This window comes from Macaca fascicularis, chromosome 10 (genome assembly GCF_037993035.2).
Source record: "Macaca fascicularis isolate 582-1 chromosome 10, T2T-MFA8v1.1".
NCBI lineage: Eukaryota > Metazoa > Chordata > Mammalia > Primates > Cercopithecidae > Macaca > Macaca fascicularis.
Window position 1 is genome coordinate 22097274 of NC_088384.1, and position 25653 is coordinate 22122926.

Here is a 25653-nt window from a genome sequence, read left to right on the forward strand (position 1 = left end):
GGGGCCTTCCTGCAACCTTCGCGGCTCCAACATGGCTCCGCGGCTATGCAGCATCTCTGTGGCGGCGCGGCGGCTGCTGGGGGGCCCGGGGCCCCGCGCTGGGGACGTTGCGGCTGCAGCTGCGGCGCGGTGAGAGCCGGGCCAGGCAGGGACAGAAGCGCGCGGGGTGGGGTGCACGGGCGGGGGCCAGGGACTGGGCCGCGGGGGAGGGGCAGAGACTCCTCTCTTGGAATCTGGGGGTTAGAGGCGGGGCAGGATCAAGGCCTAGGGAAGGGTCTGGGCAAAGAATGGGGGAGGCGAGAAAGGGATGGGTAGGGTCTTTGTCCTGGTTGGGACCGGGCTGTGATGGGGACCTGATGAAAGATGGTGAGAAGGGCAGGTACTGGGCCCTGGAGACTGGGAGAGGGCAGAAGACAGGAGGAGTGGCCCATTCCCAGGCGTAGCTTATGATTTAACACCCACTGGAGGCTTCTGGTAGAGTCAGCTCCTCCGTCGGGAAGTTCGGTGGGAAAGAGATGATGGCAGGGGAGCAGTGGGGGATCCCCAGGGGCCATGGCTGCACAGACCCTTTGTTCCCCCACCTCGAACTGTACAGGTGGGGAAACGGACGGGAGTTGTCCAAGGTCACCCTCCCTGCTGTGCCATGGCATAACCAGATCTGGGACCCAGGCCTGCCAATGCGCCATGCACTTTGCACCCAACTGGTGGCCTCCTGGGAGTGGGAGTCTGGCTGGGCCATGTGCTCTCAGCCTGGGCTTTTGTTTGGGCCCTGCTCTGGGCTGAGCTAGGGATTGGCCTCCCTGACGGTCCCTGAGCAGCCCCTCGCTCCTTGGTCCCCACAGCCCTGTACTTCCCCCATCTGCATATATCACCCTGCACAGTTATGACTTGGTGCTTGTCTGTCTCTCGCTAGACCCTGATCTCATTTTTCTCTGTTTCCCCAGCCTCCCACCCTCAGAGGGCTCAGGACTGTGTATGGTCAAGGAATATTTACCAAAGAAGTGAGGCCACCTGTTCCCCTTCCCCCAACCTGTGAAAAGGAAGCAAGCATCCCTCCTGCCCTGCAGCCCAGGAATGAAGCTGCAAAGTTCTGTTAGAGCCTGCCATGAGATGTTACAGCACAGAGCAGTGGGGCTTTTCAACAGCTGGGAAAGAGGAGTGGCATAAGCCCCCCACCCAGACTGCCCAGTAATTAGGGAGAAAGCTGACACCGTGGGAAGAGCCTAGAGTTTGCCTGGCACTAACAAATTTAACTCGGAATTTCTAGGTGGGGTGTCCTCAGGACTCTTTAAGCCTCGGGTTCCTCATCTGTAAAATGGGAGTAATCAGACAGGAAGTATCTCATAGGGTTGTTGAGGACTAAAGATGCCGTGCTTGGTCGGGTATGGTGGCTCACATGTGTAATTGCAGCACTTTGGGAGGCCGAGGCGGGCGGATCACTTGAGGTCAGCAGTTCAAGACCAGCCTGGCAACACTGTGAGATCCTGTTTCTATAAAAAGTACAAAAATGGCCGGGCACGGTGGCTCATGTCTGTAATCCCAGCACTTTGGGAGGCCGAGGGGGGCGGATCACGAGGTCAGGAGATCGAGACCATCCTGGCTAACACGGTGAAACCCCTTCTCTACTAAAAATACAAAAAATTAGCCGGGCGCGGTGGCGGGCGCCTGTAGTCCCAGCTACTCAGGAGGCTGAGGCGGGAGAATGGCATGAACCCAGGAGGCGGAGCTTGCAATGAGCTGGGATCGTGCCACTGCACTCCAGCCTCCAGCCTGGGCGACAAGAGAGAGACTCCATCTCAAAAAAAAAAAAAAAAAATTCTCCATGTTGGTGAAACCCTGTCTCTACTAAAAATACAAACAATTAGCTGGGCATGATGGCTCACACCTGTAATCCCCGCTACTAGGAAGGCTGAGGCAGGAGAATCAATTGAACCCAGGAGATGGAGGTTGCAGTGAGCCGAGATCGCGCTACTGCACTCCAGCCTGGGTGACAGAGCAAGACTCTCTCTAAAACAAAAAAGATACCGTGGTTGTGAAGTGTCTGGCACTTGACAAACATGCAGCAAGTGTTGCTCCTTGCCCCTAGCCTATGTTACAAGCAATTTCTGCATGAGACCCACATAATATTGAGGCTCAAAGGGCTCTGGGAAGATCATCCTTTATGAGCCCTTTGTTTTCCAGATGAAAACATCAAGGTTGGGGAAGGGACAGAATGGGTTGGTGGTAAAACCATTTGTGTGGCAAACACCCAGAGGCCATAAAAGGAGCATGGGTCTTAGAGTCAGCCTGCTGCCCCTCACTTAGTAACCCTGGATGAGTTGCTGAACCTCTGTCAGCCTCAGTTTCCTTTTCTGGAAAGTGGGGATGGTGATCCCTGCTTGGTGTTTTTGGCAGGATTGCTGTGAAGACACTTGGATTAATATTTATCAAGTCCCTCAAGGACCATCTTGCAGTTACTTATGCCTTAATTCCACATTGGATACCTGAGAACACTCTGTCCTGCTGCCCTCAGGCTGCCCCATATCTCTCTGGAGTCACTAGTAGGGCCAGCAGCAGCCCTTCTGGCCTGTGAAGTTTGGGGGCAATGAGGCTGCTGGGGTGGGGATGGAGTGTGGGCTTTTAAATCAAATGGACCTGGGCCAGGCACCGTGGCTCACGCCTATAATCCCAACACTTTGGTAGGCCAGGTGGGAGAATCGCTTGAACCCAGGCGTTTGAGACCAGCCTGGGCAACATGGCAAGATCCTGTCTCTATAAAAAATACAAAAATTTGGCCAGGCACAGTGGCTTACGTCTGTCACTTTGGGAGGCTGAGGTGGACGGATCACCTGAGGCCAGGAGTTCAAGACCAACCTGGCCAACATGGTGAAACCTCATCTCTACTAAAAACACAAAAATTAGCAAGGCCAGAGCTGGTGGCTCCCACCTGTAATCCCAGCACTTTGGGAGGCCCAGGCAGACAGATCACGAGGTCAGGTGTTCAAGACCAGCCTGGCCAACATGGTAAAACCCCATCTCTATTAAAAATACAAAAATTAGCTGGGCGTGGTGGTATGCATCTGTAATCCCAGCTACTCCGGAGGCTGAGGCCGGAGAATCGCTTAAACCAGGGAGTTGGAGGTTGCAGTGAGCTGAGATCGCACCACTGCACTCCAGCCTAGGTGACAGAGCAAGACTCTGTCTCGGAAAAAAAAAAAAAAAATAGCCATGGTGGCGTCTGCCTGTATTCCCAGCTACTCAGGAGGCTGAGGCAGGAGAATCGCTTTAACTGGGGAGCCGGAGGTTGCAGTGAGCCAAGATCGCACCACTGCACTCCAGCCTGGGCAACAGAGGGAGACTCCGTATCAGGAAAAAAAAAAAAAAAAAAAAAAAAGGCTGGGTGCGGTGGCTCACACCTGTAATGCCAGCACTTTGGGAGGCTGAGGCGGGTGGATCACCTGAGTTCAGGAGTTTGAGACCAGCCTGGCCAACGTGGTGAAACCCTGTCTCTACTAAAAACACAAAAATTAGCCAGGCATGGTAGCAGATGCCTGTAATCCCAGCTACTCGGGAGGCTGAGACAGGAGAATCACTTGAACCCAGGGGGCGGAGGTTGCAGTGAGCTGAGATCGCACCATTGCACTCCAGCCTCGGGAACAAGAGCGAGACTTCGTCTCAAGAAAAAAAAAAAATTAGCCGGACATGGTGACACATGCCTGTAGTCCCAACTACTCTGGAGGCTGATGCAGGAGAATTGCTTGAACCTGGGAGGTGGAGGTTGCAGTGAGCTGAGATCATGCCATTGTACCCCAGCCTGGGCAACAGAGTAAGACTCCATCTCAAACAACAACAAAAATTAGCCAGGCATGGTGGTGCACACCTGTGGTCTCAGCTACTTGGGAGGATCATTTGAGTCTGGGAGATAGAGGATGCAGTGAGCCATGACTGTGTCACTGCACTCCAGCCTGGGTGACAGAGTGGGACCCTGTCTCGAAAAAAGAAGAAAAAAGAAAGATGAAGCTGACCTAGCATCAGAACCTGGGTTTGTCCAGAGCTTGTGCTCGTAAGCACTAGTTCTGCTGTTGGTGTTAAGGATGGAAAGGACCCCCGATCCCTGAGTGAAGTCACTCTGGGTCAAGATCTACCATTTCTTTCATACTTTCCAGCTTTCATCATTTTCATGCAAGAATATCTTAGCTCCTCCTTCGTTCATTTCTCAAACTTGGACTGCGTTCTCACCATGTGCCCAGCACTGCTCCAAGCATAGGGGATACAGCAGGGATGCAACAGAACAGACAAGGATTCTGTCCCGCTAGGGCTGCTTCCAGTTTAGAGACTGACAATAAACAAAGCACATAATAAGCCAAAAAGTATATATATTTTTTTATTTTTAATTTGTAGTAGAGATGAGGTCTTGCTGTGTTTCCCAGGCTGGTCTCAAACTCCTGGGTTCGGCTGGGCATGGTGGATCACGCCTGTAATCCCATCACTTTGGGAGGCCAAGGCAGGCGGATCACTTGAGGTCAGGAGTTTGAGACCAGCCTGACCAACATGGTAAAACCCCGTCTCTACTAAAACATACAAAAGTTAGCCAGGTGTGGTAGCACGCACCTGTAGTCTCAGCTACCCGGGAGGCGGAGGCAGGAGAATCGCTTGAACCCAGGAGGTGGAGGTTGCAGTGAGCTGAGATTGTGCCACTGCACTCCAGCCTGGGCAACGGAGTGAAACTCCATCTCAAAAAAAATACAAGAAACCAAAAAAAGGCCAAGCGCAGTGGCTCACGCCTGTAATCCCAGCACTTTGGGACGCTAAGGCAGGAGGATCACCTGAAGTCAGGAGTTCAAGACCAGCCTGGCCAACATGGTGAAAACTCGTCTCTACTAAAAATAAAAATTAACCGGGTATGGTGGCACACGCCTGTGGTCCTAGCTACTTGGCAGGCTGAGGCTGGAGAATTGCTTGAACCTAGGAGGCGGAGGTTGCAGTGAGCTGAGATCATGCCACTGCACTCCAGCCTGGGAGGCAGACTGAGACTCCATTTCAAAAAACCAAAAACAACAACAACAACAACAAAACAACTCCTGGGTTCAAGCAATCCTTCCCTCTTAAAGTGCTGGGATTACAGGTATGAGCCACTGGACTCATCCTAGTATAGCGTTTTAGAAAGTGCTCTAGAACAAGATGGGAGAGCAGGATGAGAGGGCTTGTGGAGGTTAAGGGTAGGAGAACATTGTAATTTCACTGAGAAAGTGAAATTTGTACTCTTGCAAATATGCCCTTGGGGATGCTGGCTTGGAGTTCAAACCCTCCTCTGAGATCTTTGACAAGTCCTTTCTTGGATTTTCCCTGTAGAAAAGAGCTTTAGGGATGGGCTCCACCACCCTGCTCGTTTGATAGATGCGGAAACTGAGGCCCACAGGCAGGAAGGATTAGTTTCCAGCATTCCAGCCCATAATCTCTCTCTTCAGGGCTGGCTATTTGACTGATATTTATCTTGGTCAGTGCTGATGTTAATAAATTACTCAGTCTAGTCCTTTCTAGAGCAAAGGTCTTGGTTGATAAATAGTAGGAGCTGTTCTCACTGCCTGTCTCCCTCCAGGGGAAGCAGCCCCTCTACATTAAAACCAAAGGTCAAGTCCCTCAGTGCCCAACCTGAGGTGGGGGTTGGCTTTCAAGGAAAGAGCACTGGGTTGGTTTTTTTTTTTTTTTTTTTTTGAGACGGAGTCTCGCTGTGTCTCCCAGACTGGAGTGCAGGGGTGCGATCTCCGCTCACTGCAAGCTCCGGCTCCCGGGTTCATGCCATTCTCCTGCCTCAGCCTCCCGAGTAGCTGGGACTACAGGCGCCCGCCACCACACCCGGCTAATTTTTTGTATTTTTAGTAGAGAAGGGGTTTCGCTGTGTTAGCCAGGATGGTCTCGATCTCCTGACCTCGTGATCCACCCGCCTCGGCCTGCCAAAGTGCTGGGATTACAGGTGTGAGCAACCACACCTGGCCACTGGGTTGGTTCTTAACTCTGCCCTCTGATTTCCTGTGTGGCCTTGGGCAAGTCCCTTAAACTCCCTGGGCTTCTTTCTATTTTATCGTCTCGAGAATGGGAATACCAGTAGTACCAATACTATAAGATCATTGCATAGAGTCAGTGAGATCGTGCAGTTGAAAAGTGTATCCCAGATCCCTGGCTTAGAGCCTCCCTTATTCTGGTCTAAAAACTTCACAGACCACACTACCCATCTAATGATAATTGTCTTTTTGCTAATGAAGCAAATGCATGTACAATGACCGAGACAGTCCATGAAATCAGAAATGCTTAACACACTTTTTAAAATCTTTACAAAAAATTATAATGAATAAAGAAAAATTTAGCCTCCTATTCCTCTTTCCCAGGTAAGCAGTATTAACAGTTTGGGATAAGTCATTTCTCTCTCTTTTTTTTTTCTTTCTTTTTTTTTATTCTGAACATGGAGTCTCACTCTGTCACCCAGGCTGGCATGCAGTGGTGCGATCTTGGCTCACTGCAGCCTCTGCCTCCTGGATTCAAGCAATTCTGCCTCAGCCTCTCAAGTAGCTGGGACTACAGGCACACATCACCACTCCTGGCTAATACTTTGTACTTTTTTTTTTTAGTAGAAATGGGGTTTTGCCATGTTGCGCAGGCTAGTCTTGAACTCCTGAGCTCAGGCAATCCGCCTGCCTCGGCCTCCCAAAGTGCTAGGATTACAGGCATAAGCCACCATGCCCAGCCTCTTTTTTTTTTTTTGAGTCAGGGTCTGGCTCTGTTGCCCAGTCTGGAGTGCAGTGGCCCGACCTCAGCTTGCTAAAACCTCTGCCTCCTGGGTTCAAGCAATCTTCCCTCCTCAGCCTCCTGAGTAGCTGGGACTACAGGTGTACTTGACCATACCTGGCTAATTTTTTTTTTTTTTGAGAAAGGGTTTCACTCTTGTATTCCCAGGCTGGACTGCGATGGCCCGATCTCAGCTCATCGCAACCTCTGCTTCCTGGGTTCAAGTGATCTTCCCACCTCAGCCTCCTGAGTAGCTGGGATTACGGGCATGCGCCACCACGCCTGGCTAATTTTGTATTTTTAGTAGAGGTGGGGTTTCTCCATGTTGGTCAGGCTGGTCTCGAACTCCTGATCTCAGGTGATCTGCCCGCCTTGGCCCCCCAAAGTGTTGGGATTACAGGCATGAGCCACCGCACCCAGCAATATTTTATTTATTGCAGAGACAGGGCTTCAGACTCCTGAGCTCAAGCAATCGGCCTGCCTCAGCCTCCCAAAGTGCTGGAATTACAGGCATGAGCAACTATGCCTGGCCCATTTCTCATTTTTCTTTCTTTTCTTTTTTTTTTTAGAGACGGACGGAGTCTTGCTCTATCGCCCAGGCTGGAGTGCGGTGGCGCGATCCCGGCTCACTGCAAGCTCCACCTCCCGGGTTCACGCCATTCTCCTGCCTCAGCCTCCCAAGTAGCTGGGACTACAGGTGCCCACTACCATGCCCGGCTAATTTTTGTATTTTTAGTAGAGACAGGGTTTCACCATGTTAGCCAGGATGGTCTCAGCCTCCTGGCCTCATGACCTGCCCGCCTGGGCCTCCCAGAGTGCTGGGATTACAGGCTTGAGCCACTGCGCCCAGGCTCTCATTTTTATACTTATGCAAACATATCACCACTTTGGCCGGCTGCGGTGGCTCATGCTTGTAATCCCAGCACTTTGGGAGGCTGAGGCAGGCGGATCACGAGGTCAAGAGATCGAGACCATTCTGGCCAACATGATGAAACCCTGTCTCTACTAAAAACACAAAAATTAACTGGGCACGGTGGCGCACGCCTATAGTCCCAGCTACTTGGGAGGCTCAGGCAGGAGAATCACTTGAACCCAGGAGGCGGAGGTTGCAGTGAGTGGAGATCTTTATCCATCTCAAAAATAAACACAACAAAACAAATATATCACTACTTTAAGATTATTTAAAAAAAAAAAATTTTTTTTTTTTTTTTGAGACATGGTCTCTGTCACCCAGGCTGGAGTGCAGTGGCCTGATCATGGCTCATTGTAGCTTTGATTTCCTGGGCTTCATGCGATCCTCCTAAGTCTCTCAAGTGGCTGAGACTACAGGCATGTGTCACTACACCCAGCTAATTATTGTATTATTTTATTTTATTTTATTTTATTTTATTTTATTTTTATTTTTTTGAGACAGAGTCTTGCTCTGTTGCCCAAGCTGGAGTACAGTGGGCTTTGGGCATGATGCAAGGTGGATTTGGGGTTGATCCTCTTGGCAAGAGGTGGCAGTTGTGTGACCCAAGTAGAGGACCTCTTGGAAGGGGGATGAAGTGGAGGCAGGGAGGCTAGAGAGAGAAGTGGGAGGTGGGGCTGCCTCTCCTGGCCTCCTGAGGCTCTGCAAAGCTTCAAGAAGCCAACTGGGCAGCTGGAATCTCTGTAGAAAGGAGCTGGCTCCAATAGCATTTCACACTCTGGAGCTACCACAGGACTCCGTGGCCCTGTTCCCAGAAATGTGGGTCACTGGTCTAGGGGAGCAGGACATCCGAGCAGATGGAATTGCTGGGGCTCCCCCCCCACCTCCACACGTCCCCCTCAACTCCTCTGTCCTGCAGTTTCTATTCCAAGGACAATGAAGGCAGCTGGTTCCGCTCCCTCTTTGTTCACAAGGTGGATCCCCGGAAGGATGCCCACTCCACCCTGCTGTCCAAGAAGGAAACCAGCAACCTCTACAAGATCCAGTGTGAGTGGCTGCTGAGCTGACCAAGCTCTGCCCTTTCAGGGGCTCTGGGGGCCTGTGAGGCTCCAGGATGGAGATGGGAGCAGCTGTCCTGGGACCCCTGGCCTTGATTTGCTCCCCTCACCCCAACTTCTTCTCTGTGTACACACCCTACCTCACTTCTTGTTCTCTGTCCTCTGTTGCAGTTCACAATGTAAAGCCCGAATACCTGGATGCCTACAACAGCCTCACGTGAGCGTCCTGCATCCATACATCCCAGCCACTGCTTGGGTGGGGACCACACTCTCAGCAAATCCGCAGAACATCTTCCACCTTGTTTTTTTTTTTAGAAATCCAGGAGATGTAGATTTCTTTTATTTCTGCCTTTTTCTTTCTTTTCTTTTTTTTTTTTTTTTTTGAGATGGAGTTTCGCTCTTGTTGCCCGGGCTGGAGTGCAATGGTGCGATCTCGGCTTATTGCAACCTGTGCCTCCCAGGTACAAGCGATTCTCCTGTCTCAGCCTCCCAAGTAGCTCGGATTACAGGCATGCACCACTAAGCCTGGAAAATTTTTTTGTATTTAGTAGAGACAGGGTTTCACCATGTTAGGCTGGTTGCGAACTCCTGACCTCAGGTGATCCACCCGCCTTGGCCTCCGAGTGCTGGGATTATAGGCATGTGCCACCGCGCTTGGCCCCTTTTTCTTTCTTTTATTTTTCTTAAAAGAGATGGTCTCCGGGAGGCGGAGGTTCCAGTGAGCCAATATTGCGCCTGCACTCCAGCCTGGGCAACAAGAGCGAAACTCCGTCTCACACACAAAAAAGAGACATGGGATCTCACTTTGCTGCCTAGGCTGGTCTCAAACTACTGGGCTCAAGCAATCCTCTTGCCTCAGCCTCCCAGTGTTGGGAATACAGGTGTGAGCCTCCATGCCCAGCCAGGATGTAAATTTCAGAGTTGGAAGTCCTGAGGGCCCTTTGCCTAGCTTCTGCATTTTTGAGATGGGAGAGTCTGAGGCCCAACCGCAGGGTCTGCAGTTTGAACTGAGTTTGAACCCTTATCTCAGAGGCCCTGATGGCTATGTGAACCTTGCCCCTCTCTGCACCCCTCCCACAGGGAGGCTGTGCTGCCCAAGCTGCACCTGGATGAGGACTACCCATGCTCACTCGTGGGCAACTGGAACACGTGGTATGGGGAACAGGACCAGGCAGGTAAGGCGCTCACCTCCCTAGTGCCATTGCTACCTCCTAGCCCTGGCCTCCAGCACCTTTCACACCGGGCTGTTCTCCACTCCCTCTCCACAACAGCACCTGGTGGGGCTCTTACTAAAACCTCATCACCTCACTCCTCTGCTCAAATACCTGTCCTGGCTCCCCTGTGCCCTCAAGGTGACCTGTGAAGCCTGTGAGTCCTTCCCGGCCCCACCCCCAGCCTCATGGCGCCAAATCCTTCTTGCCTCGCTGTGCTGTCCCACCCAGGACTCAGTTCCTCAGATTGACGGTTTCACTCTTTAGTTCCAGACTACTGCTCATGCTCTTTCTTCTGCCTTAAGCATTACTTCTTCTTTGCCTGCTTTACCTGGATCACCGTCTTTTGTTCTTTTGTTTTTTTTTTGAGACTGAGTTTCACTCTTGTTGCTCAGGCTGGAGTGCAGTGGTGCGATCTCGGCTCACTGCAACCTCTGCCTCCCCAGTTTAAGCAATTCTCCTGTCTCAGCCTCCTGAGTAGCTGGGATTACAGGAGTGTGCCACCATGCCCAACTAATTTTGTATTTTTAGTAGAGATGGGGTTTCACCATCTTGGTCAGGCTTGTCTTGAACTCCTGACCTCAGGTGATCCACCTGCCTCAGCCTCTCAAAGTGCTGGGATTACAGGCGTGAGCCACCGTACCCGGCCTTTTTTTTTTTTTCTTTTTTTTTGAGACAGGGTCTCGCTCTGTCACCCAGGCTGGCAGGTAGTGGCACAGTCTTGGCTGACTGCAACCTCCATCTCCTGGGTTGAAGAGATTCTCCTGCCTCAGCTTCCCGAGTAGCTGTAATTTCAGGCATGTGCCACCACTCCCAGCTAATTTTGTATTTTTAGTAGAGATGGGGTTTCACCATGTTGGTCAGGCTGGTCTCGAACTTCTGACCTCCGGTGATCCACCCGCCTCAGCCTCCCAAAGTGCTGGGATTACAGGCATAAGCCACCACTCCCAGCCTTTTGTTTTTGAGACAGGGTCTTGCTCTGTCACACAGGCTGGAGTGCAGTGGTATAATCTTGGCTCATTCGAGCTTCAATTTCCCAGGTTCAAGCAATATTCCCACCTCAGCTTCCTGAGTAGCTGGGACTACAGGTGGGCTCCACCATGCTCGGCTACTTTTTGTGTTTTTTGGTAGAGACGGGGTTTCTCCATGTTGCCCAGGCTGGTCTCTAACTCCCGAACTCAAATGATCCTACCTCCTTGGCCTCCCAAAGTGCTGGGATTGCAGACATGAGCCATCGTGCCTGGCCTTTCATTTTTATTCATTTTAAAATTTTCATTATTTATGTATTTATTTTTGAAATCAGGTCTCGTTGCCCAGTGGGGAGTGCAGTGGTGTGATCACGGCTTACATAGCCTTAACCTCCTGAGCTCAAGCAATCCTCCTACCTCAGCCTCCCGAGTAGCTGGGACCGCAGGTGCATGCCACAATGTCCAACTAATTTATTTTAAATTTTTTGTAGAGACGGGGTCTTCCTATGTTACCCAGGTTGGTCTCAAACTCCCAGGCTCAAGCAATCTTTCCATCTTGGCCTCCCAAAGTTCTGGGAGTACAGGCATGAGCCACAGTGCCTGGACTATTCACTTTTCTATTTTGGCATAGATGTCACCTCCTCCTGGAAGGCTGCTGAGATTTCCTCCACCTGGGCTGGGTCAGGCACCTTCCCTAGCTCTCCAGGCCTCAGTAATTACCTCCTCATGCCCTGATCACGTACCCCTATAGCTGCCTGTTTAGTTGTCTGTCTCCATATATAGGTGAATCCCCAATATGCAGTACATATTTGTGGAATAAATAGGGGTTCTTCTTGTCTAACCTGGTGTCTTACAGTCCCAGGGGCACCCCTAGCATGCCCCATCCCACCCTAATAGACACACCAAAGTTGGTACCACCTATAAGAACCCACACATGAATTTGGCTGACTCACAACATCTCAGCCACTCAAAGGGACCTCAAATTTAGACCCACACTGTCCAAAATGATAGCCACTAACCACATTTAGCTATTTATTTATTTATTTATTTATTTTGAGATGGACTCTTGCTCTGTACTGTACTGAGCAAGCTCTGTACTGTCTCCCAAGCTGGAGTACAGTGGCGCAATCTTGGCTCACTGCAACCTCAAGTTGTTCTTGAACCTCAAGGGTTCAAGTGATTCTCCTGTCTCAGCCTCCTGAATAGCTGAGATTACAGGCACATGTCACCACACCCAGCTAATTTTTTTGTTTGTTTGTTTGTTTTGTTTTGTTTTTGAGACAGAGTCTCGCTCTGTCGCCCAGGCTGGAGTGCTGTGGCCGGATCTCAGCTCACTGCAAGCTCCGCCTCCCGGGTTCCCACCATTCTCCTGCCTCAGCCTCCGGAGTAGCTGGGACTACAGGCGCCCACCACCTCGCCTGGCTAGTTTTTTGTATTTTTTAGTAGAGACGGGGTTTCACCGTGTTAGCCAGGATAGTCTCGATCTCCTGACCTCGTGATCCGCCCGTCTCGGCCTCCCAAAGTGCTGGGATTACAGGCTTGAGCCACCGCGCCCAGCCTTTTTTTTTTTTTTTGAGACGGAGTCTTGCTCTGTCGCCCAGGCTGGAGTGCAGTGGCGTGATCTTGGCTTACTGCAAGCTCCACCTCCCAGGTTCACGCCATTCTCCTGCCTCAGCCTCCCGAGTAGCTGGGACTACAGGCGCCTACCACCACGACCGGCTAATTTTTTTGTATTTTTAGTAGAGACGAGGTTTTACCATGTTGGTCAGGCTGGTCTCGAACTCCTGACTTTGTGATCCTCCCGCCTCAGCCTCCCAAAGTGCTGGGATTACAGGTGTCAGCCACTGCGCCTGGCCTATTTATTTATTTTTTTGAGACAGCGTCTCACTCTGGTTGCCCAGGCTGGAGTGCCATGGTGTAATCACAGCTCACTGTAGCCTTGACCACCCAGGCTCAGATGATTCTCTCACCTCAGCCTCCCAAGTAGCTGGAACTACAGGTGTGCGCCACCACAGCCAGCTAATTTTTTGTATTTTTAGTAGAGACAGGGTTTCGCTATGTTGCCCAGGCTGGTGTTGAACTCCTGGACTCAAGCAATCCATCAGCCTTGGCCTCTGGACTACTGGGATTACAGGTGTGAGCCACTGCGCCCTGGCCTCACATGTAGCTGTTGAAATTTATATTAGTTAAAATTACATAAAAGTTAAAATTCAATGTGTGCCAAGGTGCTCACCTGTAGTCCTAGCTACTTGGGAGGCTGAGGTGGGAGGATTGCTTGAGCCCAGGAGTTCAAGGCTGTGATTCAATACCATCACACCTGTGAATAGCCACTGCACTCCAGCCTGGGCAACACAGTGAGACCCTGTCTCTAAAAGAGAAAAAATTCACTACTGAGTATGGTGGCTTATGCTTATAATCCCAGCAGTTTAGGAGGCTGAGGTGGGAGGAACACTTGAGGCCAGGAGTTTGAAACCAGCCTGGGCAACATAATGAGACTTTGCTTCTACAAAATATATATATATATATATATATATTTTTTTTTTTTAAAAAAAGAAGAAAATATTTTTAAAAAGAAAAATTTCAGTTTCTTAGTCATACTAGCTACATTTCAAATGCTTACTCACACACACAGGGCTCATGCAGAAAGTACTTTTGGACGGTACTGGTTTAGACTGTCTGCATAGCACAACTATAACAGATGGTCCTCTAAACTTCCCTTGAATTCTCCCAACCATGAAGAGCTCACTTGTAAGCCAACCTATTTCATCCTTTGACGGCCCCGATAATCATGTGTCTTTGAAAATAATCTGTGACCTACAGATAGATAGGTGTATCTCCTTAATCAATTATTTGGTTTTAGTAACAGACATTAAAATATTATTTCTGTTTTATTTTTATTATTTCTATTTAGAAACAGGGTCTCGCTATATTGCCCAAGCCGGACTTGAACTTCTGGGCTCAAGCAATCCTCCTGAGTAGCTGGGACTATAGGCATATGCTATCGTGCCCGGCTAGACACTGATATGTGGCTAAGGGAATAAGACAAAAGCAAATTGCCTTCAGTTTCAGCCACTACAGCTTTCCCATTTTAAGCTTGACTTGATCAGCTCCAGCAGTATTCCTTGAATTCTCTTAAGCATTTGCTAGTTGTGAAATGAACTTTGAGGGATGGGATCCTGACTTTTTCTTTTTTTTCTTTTTTGAGACTGAGTCTCACTCTGTTGCCCAGGCTGGAGTGCAGTGGCGTGATCTCAGCTCACTGCAACCTCCACCTCCTGGATTCAAGCAAGTTCTTGTGCCTCAGCCTCCTGAGTAGCTGGGACTACAGGCATGAACCACTATGCCTGGCTAATTTTTGTATTTTTAGTAGAGATAGGGTTTCACCATTTTGGCCAGGCTGGTCTTGAGCTCCTGGCCACAGGTGATCGACCCGCCTCAGCCTCCCAAAGTGCTGGGATTACAGGTGTAAGCCACTGCCCCTGGGCCTATTTTTATTTTTTTTATTTTTCTGTTTGGGACAGGCTCTCGCTCTGTCACCCAGTTTGGAGTGCAGTGGCATGATCATAGCTCACTGCAACCTCGAACTCCTGGGCTCAGGTGATCCTCTCACCTCAACTTCTTGAGTAACTGGGACTGCAGACATGCACCACCATGCCTGGGCTAGTTGTTTTGTTTTTTGTTTGTTTGTTTTGTAGAGGTGAGGTCTTGCTATGTTGCCCAGGCTGGTCTCAAACTCCTGAGCTCAAGTGCTCCTCTCCCTCCTCAACCTCCCAGAGTGTTGGGATTACAGATCTGAGCCACTGCATCTGGCTGATCCTGACTTTTTAAAGCATACCCAACATTTTTTGTACCTTGAAGTTCAGTCCCTCACATAGAGTCAGCCGAATCATGTTGAGCTGTACCCTGGGAGTAGGGTTCAGGAATCTACATTTTAATAAACTTGTAAGAACCATTGATCCATCTACTACAGGGAGCACCGTAATTGTTAGACAATTCCTTCTTCTTGGCTGGGTGCGGTGGCTCATGCCTGTATCCCAGCACTTTGGGAGACTGAGGCGAGTGAATCACCTGAGATCAGGCGTTCAAGACCAGCCTGGCTAACATGGTGAAACCCTGTCTCTACTAAAAATACAAAAATTGGCCAGGTGTGGTGGCTCACGCCTGTAATCCCAGCACTTTGGGAGGCTGAGGCAGGCGGATCACAAGGTCAGGAGATTGAGACCATCCTGCCTGACACAGTGAAACCCCGTCTCTACTAAAAATACAAAAAATTAGCCGGGTGTGGTGGCGGGCGCCTGTAGTCCCAGCTACTCGGGAGGCTGAGGCAGGAGATTGGCTTGAACCTGGGAGGTGGAGCTTGCAGTGAGCCGAGATCGTGCCACTGTACTCCAGCCTGGGCAACAGAGTGAGACTCTGTCTCAAAAAAAAACAAAAACAAAAACAAAAACAAAACGAAACAAAAATACAAAAATTAGCTGGGTGTGGTGGCACGCGCCTGTAATCCAGCTACTTAGGAGGCGTAGACAGGACAATCTCTTGAACCCAAGAGGTGGAGGTTGCAGTGAGCTGAGATCGCGTCACTGCACTCCAGCCTGGGCAAAAGAGAAAAAGAAAGAAAATTCCTTCTTCTTGCCAGTGATATTGTCCTTGTAACTTTTCTCCGTTAATCCATTTTCCACAGGTCAGCATTCCTGGTTTTGGTAGATTTCCATCCATAAAGTACTTTTGCCATTTCCTTTCAGAAAGAGGCCTTTAAACCATAGGGTCAGGCCATTTTGCAGATGGGAAAATCAAGGCACAGATGGAATCAAAAAGCAGGTGAAGGTCAGGCTGGGGATGGGGATGGGAAGTTAACAAAGTCTGAGCTTCCAGACTGATGGCAGCCAGCCGCCCTTAGCTTTAGTCTGCCCGTGTGATCCTCTGGGGACCTTCTTCCGCTGATTCGCCCAGCCATGCTCACAGGATGGCAAAACTGTTTCCTTTCTTCTCCTCCACAATTAATTAGGTTTCTTTGTTATTGGGAGTTAATTAGTTTCCCCGGGCGGCCAACATACCACAAACTGGGTGGCTTAAAATAACAGAGGTTTATCCTGTCACAGTTATGGAGGCCGGAAGTCACAAATCAAGGTGTTGACAGGGCAGGGCTGTCCTTCTTCCTAAGGCCTTAGGGGAGAACCCTTCCTTGCCTCTTCCAGTTTCTGGGGATTGCTGGAAACTCCTAGTGTTTCTTGGCTTGTAGACTTGTCATTCTAATCTCTGCCTCCCTCGTCATATACTGTTCTCTCCGTGTGTCTCTGTCTTCACACAGTGTTCTCCTGTGTCCAGATCTCCCACTTCTTATAAGGACACCAGTCACTGGACTCAGGGTCCACCCAGTATAATCTCATCTTAGGTTGATTATACCTACAGACACCTATTTCCAAATAAGGTCACGTTCTGAGGTTTTGGGTGGACATAAATTTTTAGGGGACATTGTTCAATTCAGTGCAGATAATATGATTTTTTAAAATTAATTAATTAATTAATTTATTTATTTTTTGAGATGGAGTCTTGCTCTGTCACCCAGGCTGGTGCAGTGGCCCGATCTTGGCTCACTGCAAGCTCCACCTCGCGTGTTCATGCCATTCTCCTGCCTCAGCCTCCCCAGCAGCTGGGACTACAGGCGCCCGCCACCGCGCCCGGCTAATTTTTTGTATTTTTAGTAGAGACAGGGTTTCACCATGTTAGCCAGGATGGTCTCGATCTCCTGACCTAATGATCCACCCGCCTCGACCTCCCAAAGTGTTGGGATTACAGGCATGAGCTACTGCACCCAGCTTCTAATTTTTGTATTTTCAGTAGAGACAGGGTTTCACTATGTTGGCCAGGGTGGTCTTGAACTCCTAACCTCAAGTGATCTGCCTGCCTTGGCCTCCCAAAGTGCTTATGGGCGTGAGTCACTGCGCCTAGCCAATAATAGGATTTTTATAAATTCTTTTTTTTTTTTTTTTGAGACAGAGTCTCGCTCTGTCATCCAGGCTAGAGTGCAATGGCGCGATCTCGGCTCACTGCAACCTCTGCCTCCCGGATTCAAGTGATTGTCCTACCTCAGCCTCCTGAATCGCTGGGACTACCAGCACATGCCACTATGCCCAGCTAATTTTTTTGTATTTTTAGTAGAGATGGGGTTTCACCATGTTAGCCAGGATGGTCTTGATCTCCTGACCTCGTGATCCGCCCTCCTCAGCTTCCCAAAGTGCTGGGATTTCAGGCGTGAGCCACCGCGCCGGCCTAGGATTTTTATAAATTCTAACAGTACAAAGAGTTTTCCATGCAAAGTAAGCATCCCTTCTGCCTAAGGCCTCACAGGCCTCCATGCTGTGTCACAGGGGCATCTACTGTCAATGTCTTTTTTTTTTTTTTTGAGATGGAGTCTCGCTCTGTCGCCCAGGCTGGAGTGCAGTGGCCAGATCTCTGCTCACTGCAAGCTCCGCCTCCCGGGTTTATGCCATTCTCCTGCCTCAGCCTCCCGAGTAGCTGGGACTATAGGCGCCCACCACCTCGCCCGGCTAGTTTTTTGTATTTTTTAGTAGAGACAGGGTTTCACCATGTTAGCCAGGATGGTCTCGATCTCCTGACCTCGTGGTCCGCCCGTCTCGGCCTCCCAAAGTGCTGGGATTACAGGCTTGAGCCACCGCACCTGGCCCAATCTCTTTTTTTTTTGAGACGGAGTTTCGCTCTTGTTGCCCAGGCTGGAGTGCAGTGGCGTGGTTTTGGCTCCCCGCCACCTCTGCCTCCTAGGTTCAAGGGATTCTCCTGCCTCAGCCTCCCAAGTAGCTGGGATTACAGGCATGCACCACCACACCCGGCTAATTTTATATTTTTAGTAGAGACGGGGTTTCTCCATGTTGGTCAGGCTGGTCTCAAACTCCTGACCTCAGGTGATCCAGCTGCCCAGGCCTCCCAAAATGCTGGGATTACAGGTGTGAGCCACTGCCCCGGTCTACTGTTAATCTCTTAAATCGCCATTAAGAGGTGATGCATAAATTAGCATCTCTGGATGTCCTTGCCCCCTCAACACATGAGGTAGCATACCACACAAGCTCTTCTGTTCCTTGGTTCCTTTTTTCAATTCACTGTTTTGGAATGCTCCATATCAGCCCATCAGTTCTCCCCTGTCCTTTTGTCCAGTTGCTCCTCCAAGGTCTGGTGGTCTTCCTTATGCATGCCACTGCTTCCAGGGTACAGGACACATCTGATCTTGTTGCTATTTAAGGAAGGTGGGGTGGGAATATTATTCCCATTTTCAAGATGAGAACATTGAGGCCTAGAGCCATCCAAGGCTACTGGGCAGAGCTGGAGCTCAAATCCAGGTCTCCTAGACTTGTGTCTGGGATCATCCTCTCCCCAGCATGGTCTTCCACCAAGGCAGAGGGAACTCAGAGGGTCTTGCTGCTACAGGGAACCAGACTACCTGCCTCCCCCATCCCCACCACATATATACTTAGCCAACCTTGGGGAGGTCATCTGCTGGGGGTCCCAGCAGCCCACTGACCTATACCTCTCACCCCCAACAGTGCACCTGTGGCGATTCTCAGGCGGCTACCCAGCCCTCATGGACTGCATGAACAAGCTCAAAAACAATAAGGTATGTTAGTGGCCACTCAGCACACCTCTCTGGATGTTGGATGCAGCCCAGCCCTGTGCTGGAGTCTCCTCTGCCACCCCATGAGGCACACTGTCAGGATGGAGGACACTTCCTGGTAGCCGTGCCTTTACCACCATGCCCACAGGAGTACCTGGAGTTCCGAAGGGAGCGGAGCCAGATGCTGCTGTCCAGGAGAAACCAGTTGCTCCTCGAGTTCAGCTTCTGGAATGAGCCACAGCCCAGATTGGGTCCCAACATCTATGAGCTGAGGACATACAAGCTCAAGGTGCCTCCCTCCGACCGACCCCCTCCTGCCCCCCAACTTCCCTGCTGCAATGCTGCTTTCAGCTGTCCCAACACCTAGACTGGGGCTTCTGGCTTCTCCCTCCCTATGGGCTCAGAGCAGAGTTGTGTACACATGTGTGCAAACATGCATACCAGGGCCTGAGTGAGTCAGGGCCTGCAAATGAGGCCAAATGGCTGCTGGAGCTTAGGAGGCGGGGAGACAGGGTAGTTTCCCTTCCTTGCCTGGCTGCAATGCTATGAATCTGAGGTGGGGGCTCATTCCCATCATCCCTTTGGTTCTCTTTCAGCCAGGAACCATGATCGAGTGGGGGAACAACTGGTAAGTGGCAGCACCAGGACTGGGGTTGGGGGGGTACCCTGCTCACCTGCCCCACCAAGGCCCCTGGTGGGCCACCTTTTCCAGGGCCATATCACAGGGAACTTAGTACCCTCTGCCCCTCATGGATCTGGGAGAAGGATCCAACCAGGAGGTGAGGATCTCCTAGAAGATTGTGAGCCCTCCGTTGGTAGAACACCCCGCCATCAGCACTTTCCCTCCTGTGGGATGTGGCCAAGAAATCAGCCTCAGTACCCTCTGCACCAGCCCTGGCTTCTGCCCCATATTATTCTGCCTTCTCCAGGGCTCGGGCCATCAAGTACCGGCAGGAGAACCAGGAGGCAGTGGGCGGCTTCTTCTCACAGATAGGAGAGCTCTACGTGGTGCACCATCTCTGGGGTAGGTTGAAGACCTTCCAGGAGCCTTTTGTTAGTTCTTTTTCTCTGTCATCATTCTCTGTAGCCAATGGGGTTGCATTAGTGTCCTCAGAGAACTTAATGTTCTAGCAGGAGACACTATCTTAGATGTAAAGTCACAAAAAGATCAATTTCAGATTATTACAAATAATATTTATAGAAAACAGGCAAGGAGGCCAGGTGCAGTGGCTCATGCATGTAATCACAACACTTTGGGAGGCCGAGGTGGGCGGATCACAAGGTCAAGAGATTGAGACCATCCTGGCCAATATGGTGAAAACCCATCTATACTAAAAATACAAAAATTAGCTGGGCATGGTGGCGCACGCCTGTAGTCCCACATACTTGGGAGGCTGAGGTAGGAGAATCACTTGAACCCAGGAGGTGGAGGTTGCAGTGAGCCGAGATCATGCCATTGCACTCCAGCCTGGCAACAAAGCGAGACTCTGTCTCAAAAAAAAAAAAAAAAAAAAAGGCAAGGAGAGATGATGGTGAAAAACACAGGGGATCTACATTGGTCTACATAGACAAAGAATGCCTCTCTGAGGGAGTAAAATGTAAGCTGAGGGGTAAAATGTAAGCTGAGAGCTGCAGGATGAGAAGGAGCCTGCTGTGAATTGCTAGGCAAAACCATTCCAAGTAGACAGAGCAGCACGTGCAAAGGCCCTGTGGTGGCGAAAGGCCTTCGGGGTTTTGAGGTATGGCAAGGAGGCCAGTGTGGAGTGAGTAAGGAAGAATGTGGGGAGATGGATCAGGAGAGGGGGAATGAGTTGGGATTTATTGTAAATGCAATGAGAGACTGTTTCAAATAGCAGTGACATGACCTGATTTTTGTTCTAGTATGATTTCTCTGGCTGCTGGCTGCTTTGTTAAGGGTGCTTGGTAGGGGAGCAAGAGAGAAAGCAGAGCTTTAGGAGGCCATTACTGTAGTTCAGGCAGGAGGGGATGGGGCAGTGGGATGCTGAGAAGTCCACAGATTCGTTAGTCTAGAGGTGGAACCAACAGGATTTGTGGATGAATTGCCTGTGTGGGGCAAGAGAAGGAGAAGGGCATTCCAGAAGAGCTCCCAGGTTCGTGCTTGACCTGCTGTGTGTTGTTTACTGAGTCTGGGAGGTCTAGGGAAGGAGCAAGTCAGTGGGGTCAGGAACGTAATCTTGGCCCTTGGAATTCTTTCTTTCTTTCTTTTTTTTTTTTTGAGACTGAGTCTCACTCTGTCACGTAGGCTGGAGTGCAGTGGTGCAATCTCAGCTCACGGCAACCTCCACCTCCCAAGTTCAAATGATTCTCGTGCCTCACGCTCCTGAGTAGCTGGGATTACAGGCATGCAGTACCATGCCCGGCTAATTTTTGTATTTTTAGTACAGACAGAGTTTTGCCATGTTGGCCAGACTGGCCTTGAACTCCTGGCCTCAAGCAGTCCACGAGCCTCGGCCTCCCAAAGTGCTGGGATTACAGGCGTGAGCCACCACACTCAGCCAGAAGTGTTACATTAAAAATGCTGACACACGAAAGTAGAGATGTCAAGTAGGCAGTAGATGGATATAGGAGTCTGGAGTGCTTGGGAGTGTTTGCGACTAGAAATATAAATGTAGGCAATATTAACATATGTACTGATTGGATGGATTATTAAAGCAGATAGTGTTTGCTAACAGTCCGAGGGAGGCATCTAGGGAGGAGGAGACAGCAGGGCAGGGTTTGGGGGGCAGTGGGAAGAGGGCCCTGTGCTGGGTAAGGGATCCGATCCTCTGTGCCTGAGAAATGAGTCTGTGCCTTTCTCACAGCCTATAAAGACCTGCAGTCTCGGGAGGAGACTCGAAACGCTGCCTGGAGGAAGAGAGGCTGGGATGAAAATGTCTACTATACAGGTGAGTGAAGACTTTGGAGGTCTTCTGCTGAGAACCCTGTCTGAGGATGGAATCCCCTCTGCAAGGAGATCTAGCCTTTCTTGATTACCTCCAGTGATGGGGAACTCACTTTTAAGACAGTGAGTTAGTGGGTTTCTATCCCAGTGGCACACTCCATAGGATACCAGCAGGCCTAGGTGAGTGCTCTAGGGGATGATAACACAGCCAGGGCCACACCTCTGCCTAGGAGATGTGGATTAGCGAACGCCCATTGTGACCTTGGGCATGGTTCTTCACCTCGCTGAGGCTGTTCCCTCGTCTATAAGATGGTGATGGTGATAGTGCTTCCATCAGAGGGCTGTGAGGGAAGATTCTACAAACTGTTACTTTTTATTTTATTTTATTTATTTTTGAGACAGAGTCTCACTCTGTCACCCATGTGGAGTGCAGTGGTATGATCTTGGCTCACTGTAACCTCCGCCTCCCAGGTTCAAGCCATTCTCCTGCTTCAGCCTCCCAAGTAGCTGGGATTACAGGCATGTGCCACCATGTCCAGCTAATTTTGTATTTTTAGTAGTGACAGGGTTTTACCATGTTGGCCAAGCTGGTCTTGAACTCCTGACCTCAGGTGATCCGCCTGCCTCAGCCTCCCAAAGTGCTGTGATTACAGGCATGAGCCACCATACCCGGCCCACAAACTCATTTATGAAAAGTGCTTTCCCCAGTGTTTGTTACAAAGGAAGCATGCAGGAAATGTTTTTGAACAAGGTTTTTGTTTTTGTAGAGACACAATCTTACTATGTCGCCCAGGCTGGTCTCAAACTCCTAGGCTAAGCAGTCCTCCCACCTCAGCCTTCCAAAGTGCTGGAATTATAGGCATGAGCTACTGTGCCCAGGTTCAAACAAGTTTTTTGCTCAAGGTATTTGCCACTTTGCTAGGAACGCTGAAACCACCTAGAGTCAGTGGGTGTTAATTGAGCTCTCACTGTGTGCTGGGAACTGTGGTAGGTAGGTGGTTGAGGGGCCCATAAATGAACAAGAGCTGTTCTTGCCACTGAGGAGCTTACAGTGATCACTTACCAAGTGGTATGAGGGAGAATATGTCTGCTGAAGGAGGTAGCAGGAGCCTTGCTATTCAGTGTGGTCCCAGCTGGGTATGGTGCCTCACAACTGAAATCCCAGCACATTGGGAGGCCGAGGCAAGAGGATCACTTGAGGCCAGTAGTTTAAGACCAGCCTGGGCAACACAGGGAGACCCCATCTCTACAAAACATTTTTTAAAAATTAGCAGAACATGATGGTTCCCACCTGTAGTCCCAGCTACTTGGAAGGCTGAGGTGGGAGGATCACTTGAGCCCAGGAGTTTGAGGCTACAGTGAGCCATGATTGTGGCATTGCACTCCAGCCTGGGCAACAGTGAGACCCTATGTCAAAAATAAAAAATAATAAGAAAAAAACCAACAGTGAGACCCTATGTCAAAAATAAAAAATAAAAAAATAAAAAACAGGACAGGCACACTGGCTTACACCTGTAATCCCAGCACCATGTAAGGTCGAGGTGCGTGGATCAGTTGAGGCCAGGAGTTGGAGACTAGTCTGGGCAACATGGTGAAACCCCGTCTCTACTAAAAATACAAAAATTAGCCAGGCGTGGTAACTCAAGCCTGTAATCCCGGCTACTCCGGAGGCTGAGGCGCAAGAATCGCTTGAACCCAGGAGGTGGAGGTCGCATTGAGCCGAGAACCTGCCACTGCACTCTAGCCTGGAAGACAGAGTGAGACCCTGTCTCAAAAAAAAAAAAAACAAAAATTAAAAAACAAAACAAAATCAAGTGTGGTCCCAACTGACAATATTGGCATCCCCTGGGAGCTTGTTAAGAATGACAAATCTCGGCCGGGTGCAGTGGCTCACGCCTGCATCCCCAGCACTTTGGGAGGCCAACGCAGGCAGATCACCTAAGGTCAGGAGTTCTACACCAGCCTGACCAACATGGAAAAACCCCGTCTCTACTAAAAATACAAAATTAGCTGGGCATGGTGGCACATGCCTGCAATCCCAGCTACTTGGGAGGCTGAGGCAGGAGAATCGTTTGAACCTGGAAGGCGGAGGTTGCAGTGAGCCGAGATAGTGCCATTACACTCCAGCCTGGCAACAAGGGTGAAATTCCGTCTCAAACAAACAAAGAAGAATGATAAATCTCAGCCTTCCTGCAACCTACCGAATCAGAATCTGCACGTTAACAAGAACTGCCAAGTGATTTGTATGCACATTAAAGTTTGAAAAGCTCTGAGCTGGAGGAGAGTCTAACCTCCTGGATGACCTTGAGCTGACCTTCTCTAGGCTGCACCCTCCCCATCTGTAAAACAAGGCAGTTGGGCTAAATCAGTGTTTTTCTTTTTTCTTTTTTTTTGAGATGGGGTTTCACGCTCATTGCCCAGGCTGGACTGCAATGGCCTGATCTTGGCTCACAGCAACCTCTGACTCTCAGGTTCAAGCGATTCTTCTGCCTCAGCCTCCCCAGTAGCTGGGATTACAGGCATGTGCCACTACGCCTGGCTAATTTTGTATTTTTAGTAGAGAGAGGGTTTCTCCATGTTGGTCAGGCTGGTCTCGAACTCCTGACCTCAGGTGATCCGCCTGTCTCGGCCTCCCTAAGTGCTGGGATTATAGGCATGAGCCACCATGCCTGGCCAACAGATAACTATTAAAATTTAAGAAAATGTTACTCTCATCACCACTAAAGTCCTATCTTATCCCATAATTTGAGGGATCTGGTGCTCTTCATGGGCCCTTTCAGGAGGGCAATAGGACATTCCTGTCGCAGCATCTGGGACCTCCTTCTGCCCACTCAAAGGCCAGCATGTTTGGGTGGGGCCAGGGAAGGTTGTTGGCTTGCTTGAGCCCCCTGTGTGACCTCTGCCTTTCTCTCTCCTCAGTCCCCCTGGTGCGACACATGGAGTCTAGGATCATGATCCCCTTGAAGATCTCGCCTCTCCAGTGATGCTGCCTACACCTCCACCTCCTTCCCCTTCTCCCTCAGGCAACCCCGATAGACAGTGGCACTCCCGGTCCTGCTATCTTGGTTTTGTCTTGGCTCTGGGAGGACTCTGAGGGGCAGTGCTCAACTCAGACAAGGGGGAACTGAAGGCTGACAAGTTCTGAGGATTACAGCTCTGCCCAGGCCCTTTCCACTTTCCCTGCCTGCCTCCTTCCCCCTGCTAGAAGTAGTTTCTAATTTCCCTGAATGAAGGATAGCGATCTTTTAGGCCTTCTTATATGTTCTAGAATTCCTCATCTCAAGGCCACAAGTCCCCAGTTATCACCCTTGGAAATCCTCCGTTTAGCTTAGTTGCACAAAAGGTAACATGTCCAGTGGCTAGAGGTGGGGTGGGAAGACAGGACCCCAGGCCAGGCCCTAAGGAATTCCCTCGTCTCCACTGGGCCACCCACTTGCTGGACAGTCTGAGCCAAGTCCCTCCTGTTGGAGAAAAGCCTGGAACTGCCAAAAACAAAACAAAACAAAAACCTCATCACCATGGTCAGGAGGAGGTCCAGACATCCCACCCAGATAGGCTGGGGAAAGGGATGGAAGCCAGGAAAGATTTAGGGGCAGGAGACAGACACGTAACAGGAACTCAGAAGGTAGAACTTAGAATTCAGAACTTGGGTTTCAATTGTAGAATTTGGAATCTGGAATACAGAATTGGGAAGAAGAACAGAGATGACAAAAGACCATTTGAAGAGAGGTTCCTAATACTAGACAGATGGAGAGTGGCTTGGCTGTTTCCCCCTACATATTGGGGTTCAAAACTTAAATGTGTAGTTCCAGTCCTTCTATGCAGAAAGTCTCTGCTGCCCTCCCTCCTTCCTGCAGGCAAATGTGCCACCTAGGGCCTGTTCCCTCACCCTGTATTCTGTCTCCCCTGATTGACATTCTGTCAGCCCAACCCTCATTCTGCAGGGCCACCTGGTGTGTGGAGGGGGGGTCAGTGACTCGGCGGGGTCTCCTCAGTGACCCCCATACCTCATCATGAACCCTTGGGTAGCTTGATTCTGCCTCCCATCCAGGAAAACTTGTGCTGGAGTTGCTGATGGAACCAATTAAATATTTACTATAAATCGCAGTGTCCTTTCTTCATCTGCAAGGAACTTTAGCAGGTGCCTGAGGCAGGGCACAGTAGAGCTGTTGGGCTTAGTCCCACATGGCAGATCTACCCTCCTGGAGGGTACTGTGT

At 50.1% G+C, this 25653-nt stretch overlaps 1 protein-coding gene across 6 annotated transcripts; it reads left to right on the forward strand.

Moving 5' to 3' along the window:
- NIPSNAP1 (nipsnap homolog 1) lies at positions 1-25537 on the forward strand. 6 transcript variants are annotated; one of them, XM_065522302.1, is made up of 12 exons: positions 1-129; positions 945-1001; positions 8592-8719; positions 8902-8947; positions 9811-9905; positions 11245-11355; positions 18466-18536; positions 18682-18822; positions 19130-19161; positions 19463-19557; positions 21356-21439; positions 24355-25537. In XM_065522302.1, the coding sequence occupies exons 1-12, from the start codon at positions 32-34 to the stop codon at positions 24417-24419; spliced, it is 1023 nt and encodes a 340-aa protein (XP_065378374.1). In that variant the 5' UTR covers positions 1-31; the 3' UTR covers positions 24420-25537. The 6 variants fall into 6 exon arrangements, with proteins under 6 accessions (XP_065378374.1, XP_045219782.1, XP_065378375.1 ...); XM_045363847.2 differs by lacking the exon at positions 11245-11355; XM_065522303.1 differs by lacking the exon at positions 945-1001.
- The last annotated feature ends 116 nt before the right edge of the window (positions 25538-25653 follow it).